The 21,565-nt window shown below is 42.6% G+C and overlaps 1 protein-coding gene across 4 annotated transcripts in view; it reads left to right on the forward strand.

The window, feature by feature from the left end:
- The window catches only part of PPP1R12C (protein phosphatase 1 regulatory subunit 12C), a 56,075-nt gene extending 34,801 nt beyond the window's left edge, over window positions 1-21,274 (forward strand). For 2 of the 4 annotated variants that reach the window (XM_067469876.1, XM_067469879.1), the window contains 14 exons: window positions 3,268-3,456; window positions 5,554-5,649; window positions 6,423-6,517; window positions 9,100-9,207; window positions 9,978-10,068; window positions 11,846-11,983; window positions 13,582-13,672; window positions 13,963-14,084; window positions 14,873-14,931; window positions 15,210-15,318; window positions 15,429-15,533; window positions 17,412-17,462; window positions 18,621-18,671; window positions 18,821-21,274. In XM_067469876.1, coding sequence (XP_067325977.1) covers window positions 3,268-3,456; window positions 5,554-5,649; window positions 6,423-6,517; window positions 9,100-9,207; window positions 9,978-10,068; window positions 11,846-11,983; window positions 13,582-13,672; window positions 13,963-14,084; window positions 14,873-14,931; window positions 15,210-15,318; window positions 15,429-15,533; window positions 17,412-17,462; window positions 18,621-18,671; window positions 18,821-18,907 — 1,392 coding nt within the window. In that variant the 3' untranslated portion in view covers window positions 18,908-21,274. The remainder of the gene's footprint in view (window positions 1-3,267; window positions 3,457-5,553; window positions 5,650-6,422; window positions 6,518-9,099; window positions 9,208-9,977; window positions 10,069-11,845; window positions 11,984-13,581; window positions 13,673-13,962; window positions 14,085-14,872; window positions 14,932-15,209; window positions 15,319-15,428; window positions 15,534-17,411; window positions 17,463-18,620; window positions 18,672-18,820) is intronic. The other 2 variants (XM_067469878.1, XM_067469877.1) reach the window with 2 other exon arrangements.
- The last annotated feature ends 291 nt before the right edge of the window (window positions 21,275-21,565 follow it).

Below are 21,565 nucleotides of genomic sequence, written 5' to 3' on the forward strand. Positions count from 1 at the left end.
TTAATCCACAGCGCAATTTAAATCTGAGCTTAATTACAGATTTTTGCAATTAACTGGCTGTTCTGGCTACTTTTAATTTTAAAAAAATTGAAGTTCTAGAACAGCTATGGGGAAATTTGGGCCCTTCAGATGTTTTGGACTTCAACTCCCCACAATTCCTAATAGCCAATAGGCTATTAGGAATCGTGGGGATTGGAGTCCAAAAGACCTGGAGGGCTGAAGTTTGCCCATGGCTGTTCTAGAACAATTTTATAGCATCCAGTCGGCAACTGGTTGAAATAGGATCTGTAGCAGATGCAAAGTGACAGCAGTTCTTTAGTGTCCCTAGTATTCTGTAGTTTGTTTCCTATTAGTGCAGCCATAAGATATTGTGTAGTTTGGTTTTGTTGTTTCTTGGTGCATGTGGGAGTTCTGGTATTTTAGCAGAATGAGAGATTTATCTGGCTGCCTGTGGCTTAAAGCAGATGAGGAGTTTTTGTCCCTCTAAATCTTTTGGACATCAGTTCCCACATCCAAAATAATTGACTATGCTAGGTGGGGCTGATGGAAATTATAGCCCAAAACATCAGGAGGTATAGCAGTTTCCCTCACCTGACCTTAAGGCTGCCAGAATAAAGAAAAGGAGTCTAGTGAGTTTTTGCAAGAGGGAGATTCTGAGTTACTGCATTATTTGGTAGGAGTATTATGTCTATTTCTTACACATACATATCCTTTCTTTTTTCTTAACCATGGGATTCCAAGAGGCCTACAAAGTTAAAACAAGCACAGATAAAAGTTCCACATTTATTAAGACATACATCAGTTAAAACATAATGAAACTATAAATAGAATTAAAGGCAATTAAAAGTGACTGCCTTTAGGCCTCCAAGGGAAGTGAGCATGGACCCCTTTGTGCTGCCCTTCTGTTCCCAGGCAAAACCTTTTTTATTGCAACAGGCTTTTGAAAACCGAAGGTTGTTAAAGAAAAGGCTTTTCATGCCATGCCATGTAGTTTTGTTGCTATTTGTTTTTGCCTGCCCTCAAGTCATTTCTGACATATGGCAACACTATCATGGAGCTTTCTTGGCAAGTTTTGCTCTGAGGGAATTTGCCTTTACCTTCCTGTAAGGTTACTAGATTGCCCAAGGCAGTCTAGTAGATTTGAAGAACTAGCAAGGAGTCAAACTCTGATCTCCAAAATCGTAGTCCAAAACTCAAACAATACATCGCACTGTTTATCTAGTTTTAATTGTACTGTTTTAAAAACTCCTTTCTAACATTTTAAATCCAAAATTTAAGCTGTTTTTAGTGTTAAAAAGCTGAATTCCATTTTAATGTTGCTTTTTGGTATATGTCTTAACTGCGTATGTTTTAACAATATTGTACTAGTTTTAAGTCATGAGCTACCTTGCATTCAAGTTTTTGGGGAAACAGGATACAATAATAACAATAATAGACAAGTATTAGAGCAGTCCATACTTCAGGAATTAAAGCCCGACTGCTTATTGGAGGGAAAGATAGTAGAGGCAAAGGTGAAGTACTTTGGCCACATCATGAGAAGAAAGGAAAGCTTAGAGATTTATGCTGGGGAAAATGGAAGGAAAAAGGAAGAGGGTCCGACCAAGGGCAAGATGGATGGATGGCATCCTTGAAGTGACTGGATTGACCTTGAAGGAGCTGGGAGTGGTGATGACTGACAGGGAGCTCTGGTGTGGGCTGATCCATGAAGTCACGAAGAGTCGGAAACAACTGAACAAATTAACAACATTAGAGTAGGAAGTATTTGGAATCTATATAGAGAATGGTTGTGTTTGTAGGACTTTGTGCATTTGTAACCACCTGATTCCTGAGTGGAACAGAGACACATGGAGACCAAAGCATTGTTTCTTGTGAAGGATGCACTGTGGACTGGTTTACTGAGGGGTGGGGGTTCTAGTTGCATGTCTTTGCCTGGGAAAGCTGACGCAAACCTCTTGAAGCTCTGTAGCTTCCTGAGATGCAAAGCTTCCAGTTTTGAAGAGGCAGCTTTGCTGGCCCTGCTTACCTGATATGACCTCTTCTTTGACAACATTCCGAAATGCTGCTTCTGGGATGCTCCATGTGAATCTCAACAGCTCTGCTTGTCAAAAGCATAACTGCTTCTCTCTGGAATGTTGACTTGGCAAGGAATCAGGGGGAGGGAGGGTGCATCCTTGTCGTGAAGAAGCACCCGACCAGAGAAAGAGATGGTTTAACTCCAACACCATTGCGGCCCTGCTGTTTACAAATCACCCTCTTTCTCCAGGGATGTCGTTTTGCCCTGGGTTCAAAACAGGTATTTAAAGTGCATCTGGTACAACTTTGAGAATCCCAAGTGTCCCTCTACTTGTGTTGTAAGTACAAGATAGTGCAGGAAAGAGAGGTTCTCTAGCACCTAGAATCATAGAGTTGGAAGAGACCTCATGGGCCATCCAATCCAACCCCCTGCCAAGAAGCCCTAATTGTAATAGAATCTCCTAAGAAGAATATAGAAAGCTACCTTCAGTATCACTTCTTTTCATTCAAGGTAGAGTTTGTCCTTAGAATATACTATTATGCCAAGACTTGAGCCTGGAACATCTGAAGCAGCAGTCAACCACCTCTGAGAATGTGTGGTGTAATCTGTGACAGTCTCCAAACTCTTTGAGATGTAGCTTTTGGGGAGTCTGAATTCAAACTCCATGTGTGATGGCAACTTTCATCTTAGGAAATATATCATTGTCGATGAAAGTAGATATTGAGAGACACAAAACTCTGAGAGGTCTGGTTCTTTTTTAAGTGCGCTGTACTTAAATGATTGTCCCTACCACCCTGCTCGTAGATGTTATTTCTTTCTCAGGCAAAATCTGGATTTTTCTTTTCATGTCAGGAGTGACTTGAGAAACTGCAAGTCGCTACTGGTGTGAGAGAATTTGTCGCGTGCAAAGACGTTTATATATCCTCCTATCACCTTCCCTTTTTATTGCTTAACCAGGATATGTAGCTCTCGGAAATTTTGTGTCTCTACTCTTACTCTTAAAGAATCTGGGTTCTGGCACTGCTTTCTGGCTTGTTTTCTGTCTATGGAGGCAGCAGTTCCTGGGTGCAGGTCTGAATTCCCCTGCGTAGCCCTATCCAGTTACCTCTCCCCCCCCCCCCCCCCAACGTCTGTTCCAACTCCATGGCTCCAAGTTAAAAATCCCTTCATCCATCCTGACTCCCCTTCCTTCCTCTTCTCCCCTTTCCCTCTGTGTCGGTCTCTCGTTCCTCCCCCTCCTTCCCCCTCTACAGTTCTCTGGAGGCTCCAGCCGCACCATGGAACCAGAGGATGCAGCAGCCCCTGCCATCTGGAGGCAGAGCCTACGAAAGACAAGCAGTTTTGGGGTGTTGCAAGATGCCAAGCTGGAGGATGGGGCTGCCAAGGAAGGCAGCGGCATCAAGCGTTCGGCGTCAAGTCCTCGCCTTGATACAGAGGAAAAGGTAAACCCCAGTGGAGGCAGCAGTGGTTGAGACAAGGCATAGCATGTTGAGCATTAAACTACTTGGGGCATCTGGAGCTAGTGTACTAGTGTTGCATTGGGACAAAAGAGGGATCCCACAAGGAGCTGTGTGGTGAGACTCTGTTTTGTATTTGACAGTACCATTTGTGTCATTTAAAATTTTCACCTCTGTCCACCCATTGGCCTTCTTAGTGCCTCCTATTGCAATAGTAAAACAGTATGAGCCCAGTAAGATCAAAAGAAAAATCCACAAACAGGTGAAACAGCACAACAGAATAGCCACGGATAATAATGAAAACATTTCAGATTAGATCTCATCAGTATCTTGGGAAAACAGGAGAGAAAACTGGACTTGGTGCCTAAAGAGACAAAGAAGGACTTGGGGGTGGGGGGTGGGGTATTTTGACCTCTTCTCTATCAGGTCATCGTCACCAACTTTTTGCATATGCTGGTTCATATAGTCCTTCGGGTAGCCTTTGTAGCAAACTAAGATTGCAGTCCAGTCATTTTACAATTACCCTTACGTGGGGAATTCATTATCAGGCCCTTCCTTGTCCAGTTTCTCTTTCTTTACTGTGTGGACTTTCATCTACTACTGTTTCATATAGATATTCCTTAAAACAGATGGAAAAATCTCAGAATCAATTAAACAGTGAGAGTTCAGGGTGCAAAGGGCACTGGATAGCATTCTGCCAATCTTTATAGTATGTGAAGCAAGCTGAAACAGCATGACACAGAAATCTAAGGTATAATAAGTGGCAAGCAAAGACTCCCATGTTCTATCTCTTGTGTAGCAGGACAAGAAATGGCCAACTATTTTATGAGGCCTTGGTGAGTCTCTGCCAATCCAGAGGAGGCAATACTGATTTGATCTGGGTGGGCAACTTTGGAAATTGTTCAACTTCCAGCCAATTCCAGTTTTTTGTTTTTTGTCTCTGGGAACAAAAAAGCTGTCCCAAAAAAACTGTTGCAACAAGCTTAAGTTGGCTGGAAGTTGAAAAGTCAGCATTTCTTCTGTTAGGTAGTACAGAGGGGCCCTGTGACCTACTTAAGAGATGAATCGCCATTCCTGGAGGCTTTCCCAGAGAGGGAATTGTCCCTTTTTTATTTGCCAAAAAGGGGCACTCCCATAGACTTTGGGAGCGATAAATTGAAGCGTATCGTGTGGCTTCTTTACTTTTCTAGACTATGCAGACCAGTGGCCAGATTAGTGTCAACATCATTGTGGGTTCATTTCTACTTCATATGAAGAATTTGGCCTCATATTTGGTTTGTTGTCATGCAGAGTTATGGAATGTTTTGCTTTCAATATGTTACTCGGCTAGAATTCACAATATCTGTAGCCATGGACCCTTCTGGGGTGGATGAAAGTTGGAATCCACCAGCATGTGGAAGGCAACAGGTTTTACACCCCCTGCAGTAGAGGCTTTGGGTTTCTACTACAACTTCCTAGGTTTATGAAGGCTGTATTGTCGAAGGCTTTCATGGCTGGAATCACTGGGTGGTTGTAGGTTTTTTGGGCTATATGGCCATGTTCTAGAAGCATTCTCTCCTGACAATTCTCCTGCATCTATGGCAGGCATCCTCAGAGGTTATGAGGTCAGGCCTCACAACCTCTGAGGATGCCTGCCATAGATTCAGGCGAAACGTCAGGAGAGAATGCTTCTAGAATATGGCCATATAACCCAAAAAACCTTCAACAACCTTTATGAAGGCTTTTCCATAAGCAACACCTTTAGATCTGGAACTTTGTTCCCTAATCTCAGATAATGCAGAAGACCCATAATGAAGGGAATAGCCCCTCCTCGGACTTTCATAGAACAACCTTTTGTCTGTTTTTCCTTTTCTTCTCATCACCACATTTTCCATCTCAGAACATTTTCCTTTCCCGACTCAGATTTCTTGGAATAGAACCTGTTGTATGTGGGCTGTCTCATCCCATTGGGGGTGGCTTTTCAAAATAGGATTTCAAGGCATGGACTTGGCACAAGATTCTCTCTGCTTTGCCCTCTTCTCTTTCTCTCTCTCCCCTCCTTGTCCCTCAACCCCAATCCTGCCACTGCCCATAAACCTGCAGCAAGACATCCGGGAGCTCTTACAGAAGTGGAACAAGAACCCCATTGGCCCAGGGTTAGCCCATAGGAGTGCCGCTTCCGAGTCAGCCAGTGACCCGGTAGGAGCCTCTGCCCATCAGAGGGTGTGGCTTGCTTACCTTGCTTGCTAGCTTGCTATGTTTCGAGGCTTAGATGTATGGAGCTTAGCTTGAGAGCTGCGTGGGGCTTGCGGAGGGGTGGGCGAATCATATTGCAGGGAAGTCCATTGGGATCACGCATGGTCCAGAAGATAAAACTTGAATGTACTCTTGTTCAGTCATTCTGTTTGGTCGTCTTCTTATTTCCACCTGTTCCCCTGGCTACCTTATTTTTTAGGTTTTATTTGGCTTTGCATATTTTGGCTTACAGCTATTCCATATAGCACTGTTGAAAGTGCTTCGTATCAAGTATTGTGGTAGAGTAGTGCTACTATTATTGACCAAGAGAGATCCTCAAGGCCTCCGTTCATTGTGTGTGTCAGGAGTGACTTGAGAAACTTCAAGTCACTTCTGGTATGAGATAATTGACCATCTGCAAGGACGTTGCCCAGAGGAGGCCCAGGTGTTTTACTATCATGTGGGAGGCTTCTCCCATGTTCCCGCATGTGAAGCCGGAGCTAACAGACAGGAGCTCACCCCGCTCCCCATATTCGAACCACGGACATTTCGGTCAGCAGCCCTGCCGGCACAAGGGTTTAATTTACTGTGCCACTGGGGCTGAAATAAAAATAAAATATTTCCTGAGTCTCTAGCTGGCCTCTGAGCAGCTCCCCCTCGTGGCCACTCCATGAAATGATGTTCCATCATCAGCCACATGTGGATTTTCACTCAGTTCCTATGTTTCCTTTTAACAGAGCAAAGAACCACGCCTGGCTCGGGTAACCCCAACACCCACTCGGCGGATATTTGCCCTTCCAGACACAGAACCCCACAGAGATCCCCGGAGAGCGTGAGTAATCTGCCACTGGTGAGCCAAAGTGTCAGGCTTGGGTTTGAATCCTCATTTACCCACAAAACATAACTTACCACCTTTGTTCAAATAAGATCCTTTGCAGAGTTATTATCTCTACTCCTTGCTGTCCTTGCAACCAAGCTACTCAATTTATGATCATATCTAGATAAAAATCTACTAAATTTATGATCATATCTAGATAAATAATAAATAAATAACTTTATTTATATTTTGCCCTAGGAAGTGATTAGCTGGGTCAAGTGTACTCAGGGCAGATTCCAGCAACAGAAGGCAAACATTCAATGCCTATACAATAAAAACTACAGATACATTTACAGACCACCCAGTACCCAAAATAAACCACTTTAGACTCACATATATTGAATTAAACCCACATGTCAAATCTATGGAACCTTTGAGTCCTGTTGGTATTGATGCTTCAAGATTTTGAGGAAAATGCAAGCTATAGTTTAATAAAGTTTGAGCATCCCATATCTCCAAAACTTGGGACCAGAAGCATTCTGTATTTTGGATTTTCCTGAATATTTGAGTACTTGCACATACATAATGTGATCTCTTGGATATGGGACCCAAGTCTAAACACCAATTTCACTGATATTTCATATCTACCTTATCCATATTGTCTGAATGTAATTGTATGCATATTTTTTTGCATAAAGCAAAGTTTGTGTATACTGAATCCCCCGAAAAGAAAGCCACCCATATGGACATTTTTGGATTTTGGAATTTTGAATCAAGGATACTGAACCCCAAACTCCTTGGTGTTGCTTAATAATGGAAACCAAGAGGCCAAATTGTCATCCTAACTTGTGTCCCTCCACATGTTGATTGACTCCCTATGGATGTCTTTCCTTACAATTGATCATTTTGGCTAGGCATGATCAATTGTCTTAGCAACCTTTGGAGGTCCATGTGTTCTCCCCGCTCTTCATGGTGTATTAGAACACCTGGGAATATCCCCAGTTACATTGGATGAGCCAAACCTTATTTCTTTTTTCAGGGACAGAAGCATAGGATCAGGTGAAATTAAATAACTACTTATATAGTTTTGAAAAGAGCACAGAAAGCTTCCAGAGAATTTGTTTCAACAACATCCACATACCTTATTGGGGATTAAGAATATGGTATATGGTCCCAGTGTACCCAGTTCAGCTTTGCAGGGCAAATTGAATTTTGTTGTTGATCTTAAGCAAGTACTTCTGATCCTCCCCCAAGTATTTGTAACTTGAAGCTTACAGTGATACCCTCCCTTACATTTCCCTACTAAAGACATGTTAGAACTGTATTTTAAGAGTGATTAATTTATCTCAATGTTTTATGTAACTCTTTCCCTTATTAGTAAAAATGCATGATTGGAAAAAGCAAGCAAGTATAATTGAGCAACTTCTATCAGAGTTCATGTTCCTACTTCGATATCAGCTGTGTTGTTTTCAAAATGTGACTTTCTTCTCACTTATGTACTGTACTCATAGGTTTAAGTTAAAATGTCTTGTGAAATGAGGACAGAACATTTTTTAAAAATCATAATATATTGTCAAAGGCTTTCATGGATTGCTGTGAGTTTTCCGGGCTGTATGGCCATGTTCCAGAAGCATTCTCTCTTGATGTTTTGCCTGCATCTATGGCAGGCATCCTTAGAGGTTGTGAGGTCTGTTGGAAACTAGGAAAATGGGGTTTACATACCTGTGGAATGTCCGGGGTGGGAGAAAGAACTCTTGTCTGTTTGAGGTAGGTGTAAATGTTTCAGTTGACCACCTTGATTAGTATTTAATGGTCTAGCAGTTTCAAGGTTTGGCTTCTTACTGCCTGGGGGAATCCTTTGTTGGGTGGTGATTAGCTGGCCCTGATTGTTTCTTGTATGGAATTCCCCTGTTTTTAAATGTTCCCCAGTATTGAAGAAATGAACAAAATCTGGCTACCAGTATTTTAAAAAACTCTAAAATCATAACAGTAAATAAAGAACAACACTCAAAAACAGTAGAATTCCAGACATCAAAAAATCAGGGCCAACAAAGGCAGTAAGGTTAATCAAGGTGGCCAGTTGAAACATTTACACCTACCTCAAACAGACAAGAGTTCTTTCTCCCACCCTGGACATTCCACAGATATATAAACCCAATTTTCCTAGTTTCCAACAAACCTCACAACCTCTAAGGATGCCTGCCATAGATGCAGGCAAAACGTCAGGAGAGAATGCTTCTGGAACTTGGCCATACAGTCCAGAAAACTCACAACAACCCAATCATAGAGTAATTTCTAAATCAATGACAACATTAGAGAGAAAAAGCTTGAAAGTAAGTTCTGCTTATGATGCTGGACTGATTGGTGGGAAGACGGTGTAGAATTCAGGCAGGCAACATCAGTGAGAGAGGACTGACATACAATTTTGGGAGGCTTCTGAGTTGAAATTCTTGAGTTCTGAATAGCCAAGGGTTAGACTGCTGAAGCTTTCTGGAAGGTTTTTTTTTTTCAGGAGGGGCTCTCTAAACACACTCTTGCGCGTGCTGTCTCTTTCTGTCTTCCTCTCTTTCCTTTCTTTGCTTGCTCCTTTCCCACAGAAACTTAGAAGGTGGCCTTCAGATGAAGATAGATACAGCCCTTGTCCCACACCAGTCCCTCTCTTCCACTGCCATCAGCTCTGGCATGGATCCCCAGGATCGCCGAAGGTGAGGGTTGGTGAGGCCAGGGGCAGCTAGAGCGGAAAGCAGTTGAAAACCACCATACAGGGTCTCAGGGATCAAATACAGAAGATTTGGGTATCACAGGAGAAATCCCTGTCTCTTCAGCCACATCTCATTCTCAGCTTCTGTGCCTCAAATTTCTATGACTTTGTATTTCTGTTAATTCAGCCTCTTTGCAAAGGCAGCCACATCTTCGTGCCAAGGGAGCATAGCTTGTTCAAAGAGCCATTCTCAAGACCTCCAGCCACTTCTGATATCAGGGGGCTTCAGCATGTTTAGAGATCTATTGGCCCATATATTTCCCTGCCAGGTTAGACAAAATAGTAAAATCATAGAGTTGGAAGAGACCTCATGGGCCATCCAGTCCAACCCCCTGCCAAGAAGCAGGAAAATCACATTCAAAGCACCCCTGACAGATGGCCGTCCAGCCTCTGTTTAAAAGCCTCCAAAGAAGGAGCCACCACTATACAATGAAGTGAGGGAGGGCATCGGTGGGAGGATAGACAAGTAAACAGTCCAGGTAAACAGTCATTTTGTTCCAGGAACATCAGTAATGATTCTTCAAACTTTACTGGCCATTTTGTTGGCTTAGGAAGGGGGCTTTAGGTGGTGAGAAAAGGCAGAATTAAAGGCTTCCTTCCCATCACTGAACCATCTGAGATAAGGTTCTATGTCTGAACGAAAAGGGACCTCCCACAAAAGAGATGAAGGGCATCATCAGAACCATTTAAATGCTATGCAACCATCTGCTTCAGATCATACCAGACGCCGGTGCGAGATGAAGAGTCGGAATCCCAGAGGAAGGCCCGTTCCAGGCTCATGAGGCAGTCCAGACGCTCCACGCAGGTAAGCCGGCCCAAGAGAGCAAGTTCCCATTGCTTCGGCTCAAAGCAAGATGGGAGGAAGCATTGGCAGCATGAACTGATGCTGACATCCTCTTTTTTTTGGCTGAGCTTGGAGATTTGGAAAATGTTACACTGTGGATCAGTGATACGGGGCATCCATTAATTAACAAAGCATCAACAAAGAGAATTCTTTTTTACATAATCTTTTTATAGGCATCCAGCCCAGCCCATCTTTCTTTTTTACCCTCTCTTTAGCTGATACTTTATTTTGCAGCATTGGCATAGAGCCTGTGGTGATGGCAGGCTTGACAAAGACAGACTTTTACAGTTCAGTTGCAGCGGTATTTCTGCAGGAAACAGTGCAATAATGTATTGTCGAAGGCTTTCATGGCTGGAATCACTAGGTTGCTGCAAGTTTTTTCGGGCTATATGGCCATGTTCTAGAGGCATTCTCTCCTGACATTTCGCCTGCATCTATGGCATCTATGGCAAGCATCCTCACTACTCACTACACCCAGATTTTTTAACACCTTGTGAGAGGCTTTTCTCATGTCCCCACATGGGAAGCTAGAGCTGACAGACAGGAGCTCACCTCATGCCCACCCCCCACCCCCCGATTTGAACTATCAACCATTCAGTCAGCAGTTCAGCTGGCACAAGGGTTTAACCCATTGCATCACTGGGACTCCCTGTGTGTGCAAGATAAACAGTTGTTTGTGGAGAAAAACTGAAAGAAAAGAGGGAAGGGATTAACTTGTTTCACAAGCTACCCTGGAAGGTTTAAAAAAAACCCATACATTTCATGACAAAATGAAAATCATAATAAAGGTGAAGCCTGGTGAAAGAAAGAAAAAATAACCCAAGCTGCATTTTAGAAGAAGCTTTGAAGTGGTCTTAGATGATTCAACATGCTTTTGCTTATGCAAGGTTTACCTGACCCAAATCTTTCATTTCACATGTTCATAATGTTAGTTACAGTAAAAAAAATAATTGTGGAAACATGTTGACCTGCTTTTTGACCTGTTTTGTGGTATAGAAATCTATCCCTATCTTTTTCATTTTGTTTCTGTCTCTGGTAGCAGAGTTTCTGCTAAAGAAAGAATGTATTGGGTTGTTGTGAGTTTTCCAGGCTGTATGGCCATGTTCCAGAAGCATTCTCTCCTGACATTTTGCTTTCATCTATGGCAGGCATCCTCAGAGGTTGTGAGGTCTGTTGGAAACATGGAAAATGGGGTTTATTTATTATTTATTTACTTTGCTTATATACCGCTGTATCTCAAGCCCGAAGGCGACTCACGGCGGTTCACAAACAGTAAAAACAGTAGAAACAGCAGTGGTTCCATACAACATATAACAATTGACTTAACACATTATCCATAAATTACCAATAAGCAATTACAATGCACAATTATTACAAAAAACAACCGTACCCTATATATATATGTGTGTATATATATATATATATATATATATATATATATATATATATATATATATATCATTTTCCTAGTTTCCAGCAGACCTCACAACCTCTGAGGATGCCTGCCATAGATGCAGGCGAAACGTCAGGAGAGAATGCTGAACATGGCCATACAGCCTGGAAAACACAAACAACACAGTGATTCCGGACATGAAAGCCCTTGACTATACAAATAATGCATTACTCAAGATCTGAGATGTACCTGTAGTGCCAAGAGCAATCTATAGATGTCACTGTGCTTCTCCTTTGGACCCATTTTTCATGCATCTCCTCTGCTTCTCTTTTCCAATACTTCAAGGGTGTTACCCTCACAGATCTAAAAGAGGCGGAGAAGACCATGGGCCGGACTGGGGATTCCAAAACCGTGTCAGAACAGCGAAGCAAAGAGGATGAGAAGCATGACAAAGATGGAGAGCAGCATGCCCAGGAGACTACGGTAGAGGCTGGGGTGGGATTCAGGCCTTTCATTCCTGTAGGAACTTCTGGCTGACACATAGATACAAGTCCTTGTCATGATACAAGTCCTGTGGTCTAATTTAGAATGGAATTGATTTGTTATATTAGCCCCCCATATTTCAGGATAAGACCTAAAATACATCCGAAAGAAAAAGATTAGGAATTTTTTTTTTTGCCAAATTACATAACATTTGTTACTAACCATTGTAATAGGGAAAGGGGAGAGATATATCCATCCTGTAGCCTATAAAATGTAAGTTCTTTGTTTAGAGCTGTTTGCATTTGGGCCAAGAATCCGTTCTGGTTTTGAAGATCACATTGTGTTTCTTTTCAGACATTTCAAGCTTATGGTCGTCCCTCTACAATACACTTTTCTTCTTTCTTTAGCCTAGGTGGATTTGCCTGGTATCCTCATCTTATAAAATTAAAATGTAATGTTCATTTTTGGGATTAACATAACTCAAAAACCACTGGACGAATTACCACGAAATTTGGACACAAGACACCTACTAACCCAAGGAGTGACCATCACTCAAAAAATGAATTTTGTCGTTTGGGAGTTGTAGTTGCTAGGCTTTATAGTTCACCTACGATCAAAGAGCATTCCAAACTCCACCAACAATTGAATTGAACCAAACTTGGCACCCAGAACTCCCATGTCTGACAGAAAATACTGGAAGGGTTTGGTAGGCATTGACCTTGAGTTTGGAAGTTGTAGTTCACCTACATTCAGAGAGCACTGTGGACTCAAACGATGGATCTGGACCAAACTTGGCACGAATCCTCAATATGCCCAAATATGAAGACAGATGGAGTTTGGGGGGAATAGACCTTGATATTTGGGAGTTGTAGTTACTGGGATTTATAGTTCACCTACAATCAAAGAGCATTCTGAACCAACTAGAGAATTCAGCCAAACGTCCCCACAGAACCCCCACAACAAACAGAAAATACTTAGGCCATTGAGTCCAACTCCCTTCACCAGGGCAAGAAAACGTAATCAAAGCCCTCCTGACAAAGAGCCATCCAGCCATAGATATAGATAGATATGATTCACATACACACTGATATAGTATCATAGATTTGAAAGGGACCCCTAAAAGAAGGGCAATTATATGTTGCATGTTCCAGAATAGGCAAACCAGACACTCTCCACATCAACACTGACAAAGAAACAACAAGAAATACTGTTTACCCACAAGCATGAAGAAATTACATATATTAGAAACCAACACTTTCACATTACTTTATTTTCCAGATCACAAATCCGAGCCTCAGCAACTAGATAGATAGATAGATAGATAGATAGATGCAAAACTAAGAAATTTCTCCTCCAGAACGCATTTTACATTTTAATTCGTTAGTTGCTATTATTGCTTCTATTTTTTGATTTTTCATAAAGCAATATTTTAATACTGAAATAGGCCCTATTTTTGTTTGATTGCTTTTCTTGGATTTTTAGACTTCTAAAATTATAAAAAGGGGGCATATTCCAATTAGCGTGTATGTAAATATAATAAATAAACCCTTGTTTAATACACTTGTGACAAGTTTCCAATTTTTTTCTTCCCTTTTCAGGACTCGTCTAGAAGATTCCGGCTCTCCAGTTCAGACAGTGCTTCAGTTTATACTGTGAATCCATTAGTGGTGAATTCGCAGCCCAGAAAGGGTAATAGCTCCATTCAAGTAGATAATTTATATATCTTTCTCTGTTTTTGTTTGCCTGTTTAATTTTTTGAACTTTGGACGTATACTAACTTATGTACAACTACAACCTCCTATAAACTTTTATTATTAAAGCAAATTTAGGCATATGTTTGCTGCAATGATGTTCTAGAGAAATCTTTAACTTTCTTACTAGTTCCCTTCCACACAACATAGTTGATATTGTACTAGTTTGAACACATGGAGGGGAACAGGAACCTGGATGTAAGCTTCACATCTCACTGTGTCCTGTAGGCTCCGAAGCTGATGAGACCAGTTCAGAGGCAGATTCAGACCTCCGGAACAGATTAGCTATTCGGGACCGCAGGAAAGGCCGTCGAGAGAGACGCATCACCGGATTGGGCGGAAATTCAGAGGTGAATGGAAGAGAGGGCTTCAAATAGGGTTGCTATGGTGGAGGGAAGGCACAGTGAAGTTCAAGCATCAGGGGGTGATTTCGTTTTATCTTTTATATTGTTATTGTTACTGTGATTGTGTTTATTAGAATGTTATTTTATGACTGCTTTTTTTTCTTATGAAATTTTGATGATGTTGTTGTTTGTTGTTTATGCTTTGATTTTATTGCTGTAATATGTTGTCCGGGCTTGGCCCCATGTAAGCCGCTCCGAGTCCCCACTGGGGAGATGATGGCAGGGTATAAATAAAGATTATTATTATTATTATTATTATTCGGTGGCTCAGTGGGTTAAAATACTGAGCTGCTGAACTTGCTGACCTAAAGGTTGATGGTTCGAATCCGGGGAGTGGGGTGAGCTCCAGCTATTAGCCCCAGCTTCTGCCAACCTAGCAGTTTGGCAGAACATGCAAATGTGAGTAGATTGGTACTGCTCCGGCAGGAAGGTAGCAGTGCTCCGTGCAGTCATGCTGGCTACATGACCTTGGAGGTGTCTACAGACAACACCGGCTCTTCAGCTTAGAAAAGTAGATAAGCACCACCTCCCAGAATTGGACACAACTAGACTTAATGTTGAGGGGAAACCACTTTCTCTTCAGAAAAACATTGTCTTATGGGTGATGCTATCTCCCTTGAGTCCTTACCTAGAGGGTGATTTACACTCCATGGAGAACTTAGAAAATATTGTACATTATCTTTGCAAACATTCTAGAGGAGCTCATATACTCCCAATTTCTTTCTCTCCTCCAGGGTGAAGATGATGAAGATGCTGAGCAAGTCAACAATGAAGATCCCTCTGGACATGGCAGGTAGATCCCCTTGAGAGGATTCAACAGTTTAAGCTGGGTTGTGCAGAATACGTTAGTAGGTGTGGATTCATGCATTCCCTGTTGGATGGCAGTTTGTCTTCCCAGTACAAAATATATTTTTACAAATAGGGTTTTCCTTGACCATGCAGTCAAAATCAATTCTGAATAATCCAATAATATGCAAATATGGGAACAAGTTTTTGTTTTCCTTTCAGTTTGCTATTAAATCTTTATCGGTGTATGAGATCCATGACCCTAGCTTCCTTGTCCCTTTTCAGTGAGCACCTAAATAACCTCCTACCAAACCGGACAGCTCCCTACAGCTGCCAGAGACGGAACAGCGCTTCATCGGGTTGCAAAGAGGAACCCGATCACTATTATAAGAAAGTTAGTGATTTAAGCTGGAGCACATGCTTCCTCTGGGAGGAGACTGTTGCAAAGGGATGCTGGCTTAGTGATATCAGTGCTTTTCATTTTCCCCTCTGTGTCTTTCTAAGTTGTATGAAGATCTCTCGATAGAGAATGAAAAACTAAAGGAACAACTACAAGAAGCACAGCTGCAGCTGACGCAAATCAAGCTGGAGCTAGAAAGAGTGACTCAGGTATGGGTGGGGCAGGTATGGGTGGGGAGTGGCCACTGAGGGATAGAGTGATAATTTTACATATAATAGGAAGCCAGTTGCGGGTATGTTGTCAATCAGTCCCTGAAAACAAACCAGGGTATTTTTAAAACAAGCATCAAGCTTAGAAGCCATGATTACCGTGTCTTATGAGCTGTGGATTGATGAAATTATGGTCTCTCCCTGGTTTGTTTCATCAGGTAGCTTTAGCTAACAAAAGAGGTTGGAAGAAAACCAGATCAAAAGTGAGGAAAACAAATTGTGGTTTGTTTTGTCTGCAAAAGCCATTCACAGCTTAAGCAACAAAACATAGATAACACAAACATGGATAACCTGATTTGCAGACATAGCTAATGTGGCAAAGAAATAGAAAGAGAACAGAGAAGTCCGTAATATATGTGATTATATTTTATCTTCGGGCCAATGTATACCTATTAGGATTGGATGTGAACTAATATAGCCTAGTGGTTAAAAGTATGAGCTACTAACTAGGCAAAAGTTAATATTATTTCAATTTTAACTCAGCAGTAAGACATATGTCTCCTGCATACGTCATCAGTTGGGGAGCCCTCCCTCCAGCACCAACTGTCGCTCTGGGCCAGAGTGAAGGGGGGGGGGGGGAGCGGACAGTTCCATCTTGTCTCCTGCATATGACATCAGCTGGGGATCCCTCCCCCAGCACCAACTGGTGCTCTGGGCCAGAGTGAAGGGGAGGGGGGGGGAGCGGACAGTTCCATCTTGTCTCCTGCATATGTCATCAGTTGGGGACCCCTCCCCCAGCACCAACTGCTGCTCTGGGCCGGGGGGGGGGGGGAAGGGGACAGTTCCATCTTGTCTCCTGCATATGACATCAGCTGGGGACTCCTCCCCCAGCACCAACTGGTGCTCTTGACCAGAGTGAAGAGAGAGGGGGCCACGGGACAGTTCCACCTTGTCTCCTGTGCTATGCTAATAATATAATATAATATAATATAATATAATATAATATAATATATTGTATATACATATAATATTATAATGTAGTGCAATATAATACTAATATGATATTATAATCATATATTTATATTACATGTAATATTACTAATATTACAATATACTGGTATAGTACAAGATAGTAATATTTAATACTGATATTGCACTGTGCTAATAATATAATATATTCTATGTATATATGTGTGTGTGTATCTTGTAAGCTACTCTGAGTCCCTTTCAGGGTGAGAAGGGCGGCATATAAATGTTGTAAATAAATAAATAAAGTAAATAAAATATGGTAATAAGGAAAGCACATACTAGGGGCCCTTCCACACAGCCATATAACCCAGAATATCAAGGCAGAAAACCCCACAATATCTGCCTTGAACTGGGTATCTGAGTCCACACTGCCATATATTCCAGTTCGAAGCAGAAAATGTAGGATTTTATTTAGTTGTGCAGAAGGGGCCTGAGTGACCTGAGGCAAGTCTTAAGTCACCTCTTGTAACTTTAACTCTCCAGATAACCCAGTTCAAAGCGGATATTGTGGGATTTTCTGTCATGATATTCTGGATTATATGACAGTGTGGAAGGGCCTTTAGTTAAGAAGCATTTTGAAATGTATAATAGAAATGCTTCTTGGCCTGAGAACAAGGTATTCAATCTTCTTCCACAATCTCTTGTCTAAGTATTATGGTCTTCAACAGATACCGTGCTTAAAGAAATGCTTGCTCTTAGAGCCCAGACAGACCACCAGCAACGGGGCCCTTTCTGTACTTGCATTCTAACCGAAGACCATCCTTTCGAATATGAGTACTTTTCAACCCCTTAGTTTGCCGTCATTATGATTCTCATGTTGTGTCTTTTTGTGTCATTATTCACCTACAGAGGCAAGAGCGTTTTGCTGAGCGGCCAGCTCTCCTTGAGCTAGAGAGATTTGTAAGTACCTCATTCCACAGCTCTTCTTTCTTTGCCCTTTTCTAGATAATTTTGCCCCGATGGCGCAGCAGGTTAAAACATTGAGCTGCTGAACTTGCTGATCAAAAGGTCAGCGATTCAAATAAGGGGAGTGAAGTGAGCTCCCGCTGTTAGCCCCAACTTCTGCCAACCTAGCAGTTTGAAAACATGCAAATGTGAGTAGATCAATAGGTACTGCTCTGGTGCAAAGGTATCAGCGCTCCATGCAGCCATGCTGGCCACATGACCTTGGAGGTGTCTATGGACAATGCCTGTTTTCGGCTTAGAAATGGAGATGAGCACCACCCCCCAGAGTCAGACTCGACTAGACTTAATGTCAAGGGGAAACATTTACCTTTACTTAGATGATATTGCATCACAAAATCTACATTCTAAGGATCTTTCTGGACTCAGGAGATTTTACTGTGGGAGCTTCTCTGAGGTTGTCATTAAAGAATATCCTATATTACAGATAGATTCCGGGAGGCGTCTGGCATTTTCCCATGCTCATTCTCAAACTTCAGCCTGCTCATTCTCAAACTTCTTGTAAAGATTGTTAGTTTCTAGAATGCTATTCATATTTCTAAGCAGAGTGGTTCATGCCAAGGGTGGGCAAAGAGCAGCTTGCAGACCTCCAGAAGTTTCAGTGCAGCTCCTTTCTGTGCCAGATGGAAAATGGGAGATGATTTGCTATTTAAAAGCTATATTGCCCAATCCCCCACTCGCTATCTAAAATTGTGTTTCTAGAAGCCAGAAGTAACCAAAAAGCTGTTTTGTATTTTCTAAACATAGCCATTCCAGGTTTGAAAAAAGATAGCAGGGGAGAGTTGAAATAGGCTCAGAATTGTGCCCCAAGGATTGAAGATGTTGTTTACTCCCTCCAAAAAAATTGGTGGGTGGAAATGGCCCCTGGGCTCTCACCATTTGATTCCCCTGTCTTAAGTTTTGCCTGTGACAGGCTCCTGATTCAGCACTCTTGTTTTTTTCTAATTTTGCATGCGTGGGTGGACTGAAGTAATTTTAGGCTACACAAGACTGAAGTCAGCCTACTTCTCTTCTGTTGAGATGGGCTTCATTAGTATGGCATAGCATGCTTCTTAAAAAGCTTTGACACACTCTATTTTCCCCTTGCCTCGCCAGGAACGCCGAGCTTTGGAGAGGAAAGCCGCAGAGCTAGAGGAAGAGTTGAAGGTAATTCCCATCTGTTTGGATGACACTGGGGTCTCGTTCTGAGGGCTGCCATAAACTGAGAGTATTTTGTTTCGGTCTGTTTGTGGAGCGCAGCAATGAAGGTTTGCACCAGATCCATTGGGTTTTTGATTTTGCCTTCTGTCTCACAGGCTCTTTCAGATTTGAAGGCCGACAACCAGCGTCTCAAAGACGAAAATGCCGCTCTTATCCGCGTTATCAGCAAACTCTCCAAGTGACCACTGCTGCCATGGCCCCTTGATGAAGTGGGGCCTAATTCTGCGCTTTCCTTCTTGCGCACCAGATCCTCAGTGGGGACAGGAGAAATACATGAGGAGAGGGGCAGCCAAGTTTGTATCGCCACCAAAAACACTCCAGATTTGGGCTCTTCCAAGCATCAGCCAATCAGAAGCCCACCAACTATGCTTTTCTACAGAGAAGGCCAAGTTTGTCATCAGAAACAATGTCTTGCACGTACCCTTTTTCTTTTCCCCCTTTTTCTTTTCTCTTTCCCACTTCAGAGACAGTATTTATTTTGTGGCTTCCTTACAGTGATGTTATTTGCTTGTTGCTTTTCCTTCAGTGAACAAAGGGAGTGAGGGTGATAGGAGCCATGCTTTTTGGAGGCTTGTAGAAGTGGCGTGGCCACAATCCAGTTCAGCTTCTCTGGCAATAGGGGAGGTGAAACAACAGCCTGGAAGCAAAAGGCCAGACTTTAGAAGCTGTGCGAAGAGTAGGGTTAATGGGAAGCCTACAGTCTGGCCTACATGATTTGCTCCCCAATGGGAAAAGGGTCCTTAGGCTGCAGGCTTGAACCCAAGAGCAGCATTGTCCCGGCACTGGTCATCCCATGGCATGGGAAAGAGGTTGTCTGGACTCAGTCCATGCAAGCTCTCACAGCATGATGAAGACTTAATTAATTGGTCATTGCATAAAATGCTGCCATAGGGCAGATGACTCAAAGTTGTAGGGTGCAAAGGTTGCATTTAGTAAATGACACTTGTAGCAGAGGGGAGCACAACCCATAGCCTGTGGCTACATCCCATGTAGCCTTGAAAATCGAGTGGAACTCCATCCACTTTTCTCTGTAGCGTAACAATTAATTGGGCTGCAAGGATAGTGGTGGTAGAAGTGCCGTTCTCCAGCTCCCCAATTCGCTCTCTTCATGCTACTTGTAGCGCCACATAGACCATGATCTTGGTAGAATATTGCTAGAGGATGGGAATGTTCCAAGATGTGTTTAGGAGAATGTAAGCTTTTGTGTGGAGATCGGTGTGTGTATGTGGCTCCAAGCTGTTACCACATGCAGAAGACAAAGATTGTGCAGCCCTGTTGTAGAGAGCCAGGCAACTGGTCTGTGACCTGGAAAACCTAAGCAAGCAGCTTAGAACAGGTCGATGGGGAAGGTGGGTGGGGAAATGTGATTGTATGAGGCATTGTAGCCACAGCCTGTTTGAGGCCTTGTACGGTTTAATCAGAGGGAGAATCAAGTTGACTGTTATTTTATTTTTTAAATGGTGTGTGTGATTGTCTGCCTTTCGGTTGTCTCGAACTAAAGGGACGGGGGAGCGCTGAGAGGGCATTAAATAGCAGATGGGATAGTATTAATTGCTGAGATGAGTGTGAAGTGCCATAGTTGTGGTGAAGGGAGACAGAACCAGGGGTATGGTTACAGTTGCTCCTTTCCCTCGGGCAATTGACTTTGACTCCTGTCCTTTTTCCACAACCTTGTTTTGTTTAAATGTGAGTTTGGCCCTCAATTGTCCAGCGTTAGGCCAGACTCCAGAGGCCGTTTGTACTCCTTCCTTGCCAGAATCAGGTCTAAGGCCAAGCCCAAAAGAAGTGTTCCCTTTTCTCTTTATACCTTCTGGACACTACCCAGTCCAGCTGCAAGGTGGTCCAAATGTTTATAATCCTGGTGTCTGGCATGGATAACAGAGGCCAAATCCAGCGTCCACATTTGACATTGCCCTAATTGCCAACCTTTGACTCCCCGCTCCTCTTCCTCCAGAAGCTCTGCTTCCTTGACTCCTCCCTGGACTCCGCTGCTGCTTTCCTAGAGGCTGTGCGGGGTTCTACATGTCTCTCCCGCATTCTTCTTCCTGCACGCACACAATCAAATATTTTCAACGTTATAACTGAGGGCTAGAAGTACTTCCAAGTGAAACTGAGGGCTAGAAGTAATTCCAAGAGAAACGGGTCCAAAGTACTACCCTGAAAATCCTGTGTGTGTGTATGTGTGTGTTTTTCCTGCGCTATCATGAGCCAAGATTCCTCTGCCAAAATAAGTAATCCATTCCTTTTTGCCATGCCCACCCTTTTATTCCCATTCCCCTTCCTTCCCCTCCACCTGCCTTGGTCCATGAATTCCCCTCCCCAAACATATCTGTACATAACAGAAGTATTTTCTATATGGCTGCATCGCCAACAAAAACAAGAAGAAGAAATGCAGAAAAACCTAAATGTGCAATATCGCATGAGTATTTTTTTTCCAAAGAAGTCTCTATATTGTACTTGTTTATTCAGCAGCTCAGCTGCATTTGTTTTAAAGGACAGGGAAATGAAAGTTACCATGTTTGACTATAATTAAAAATGATGAAAAATTGGTCCTTGACTGCTTGTTTCTTCATATGCAATGAACTTGTTTGATTAAATTTTAGTCTAAAAGATTTGAGTTGGTGTAGTGTGTCAGAGAGGGGAAAAAACATTTGGTTTGCTGGATATTTTGCACTACAAATCCCACAGTTGGTCATGGGGGGTGAAGCTCCTAAGAGGTGCAAGCCACAGCATTCAAGGGACGACAAGCTTCTCAGTTGTGGTGCTGTGGATAGTAGGGTTGTGCATTTGGGGTAAACCCATTTAGTGTCCTGGCTTTTGTTGGGGGGGCCCAATCTGCT

The sequence above is a fragment of the Anolis sagrei genome, chromosome 6 (genome assembly GCF_037176765.1).
Source record: "Anolis sagrei isolate rAnoSag1 chromosome 6, rAnoSag1.mat, whole genome shotgun sequence".
Classification (NCBI taxonomy): domain Eukaryota; kingdom Metazoa; phylum Chordata; class Lepidosauria; order Squamata; family Dactyloidae; genus Anolis; species Anolis sagrei.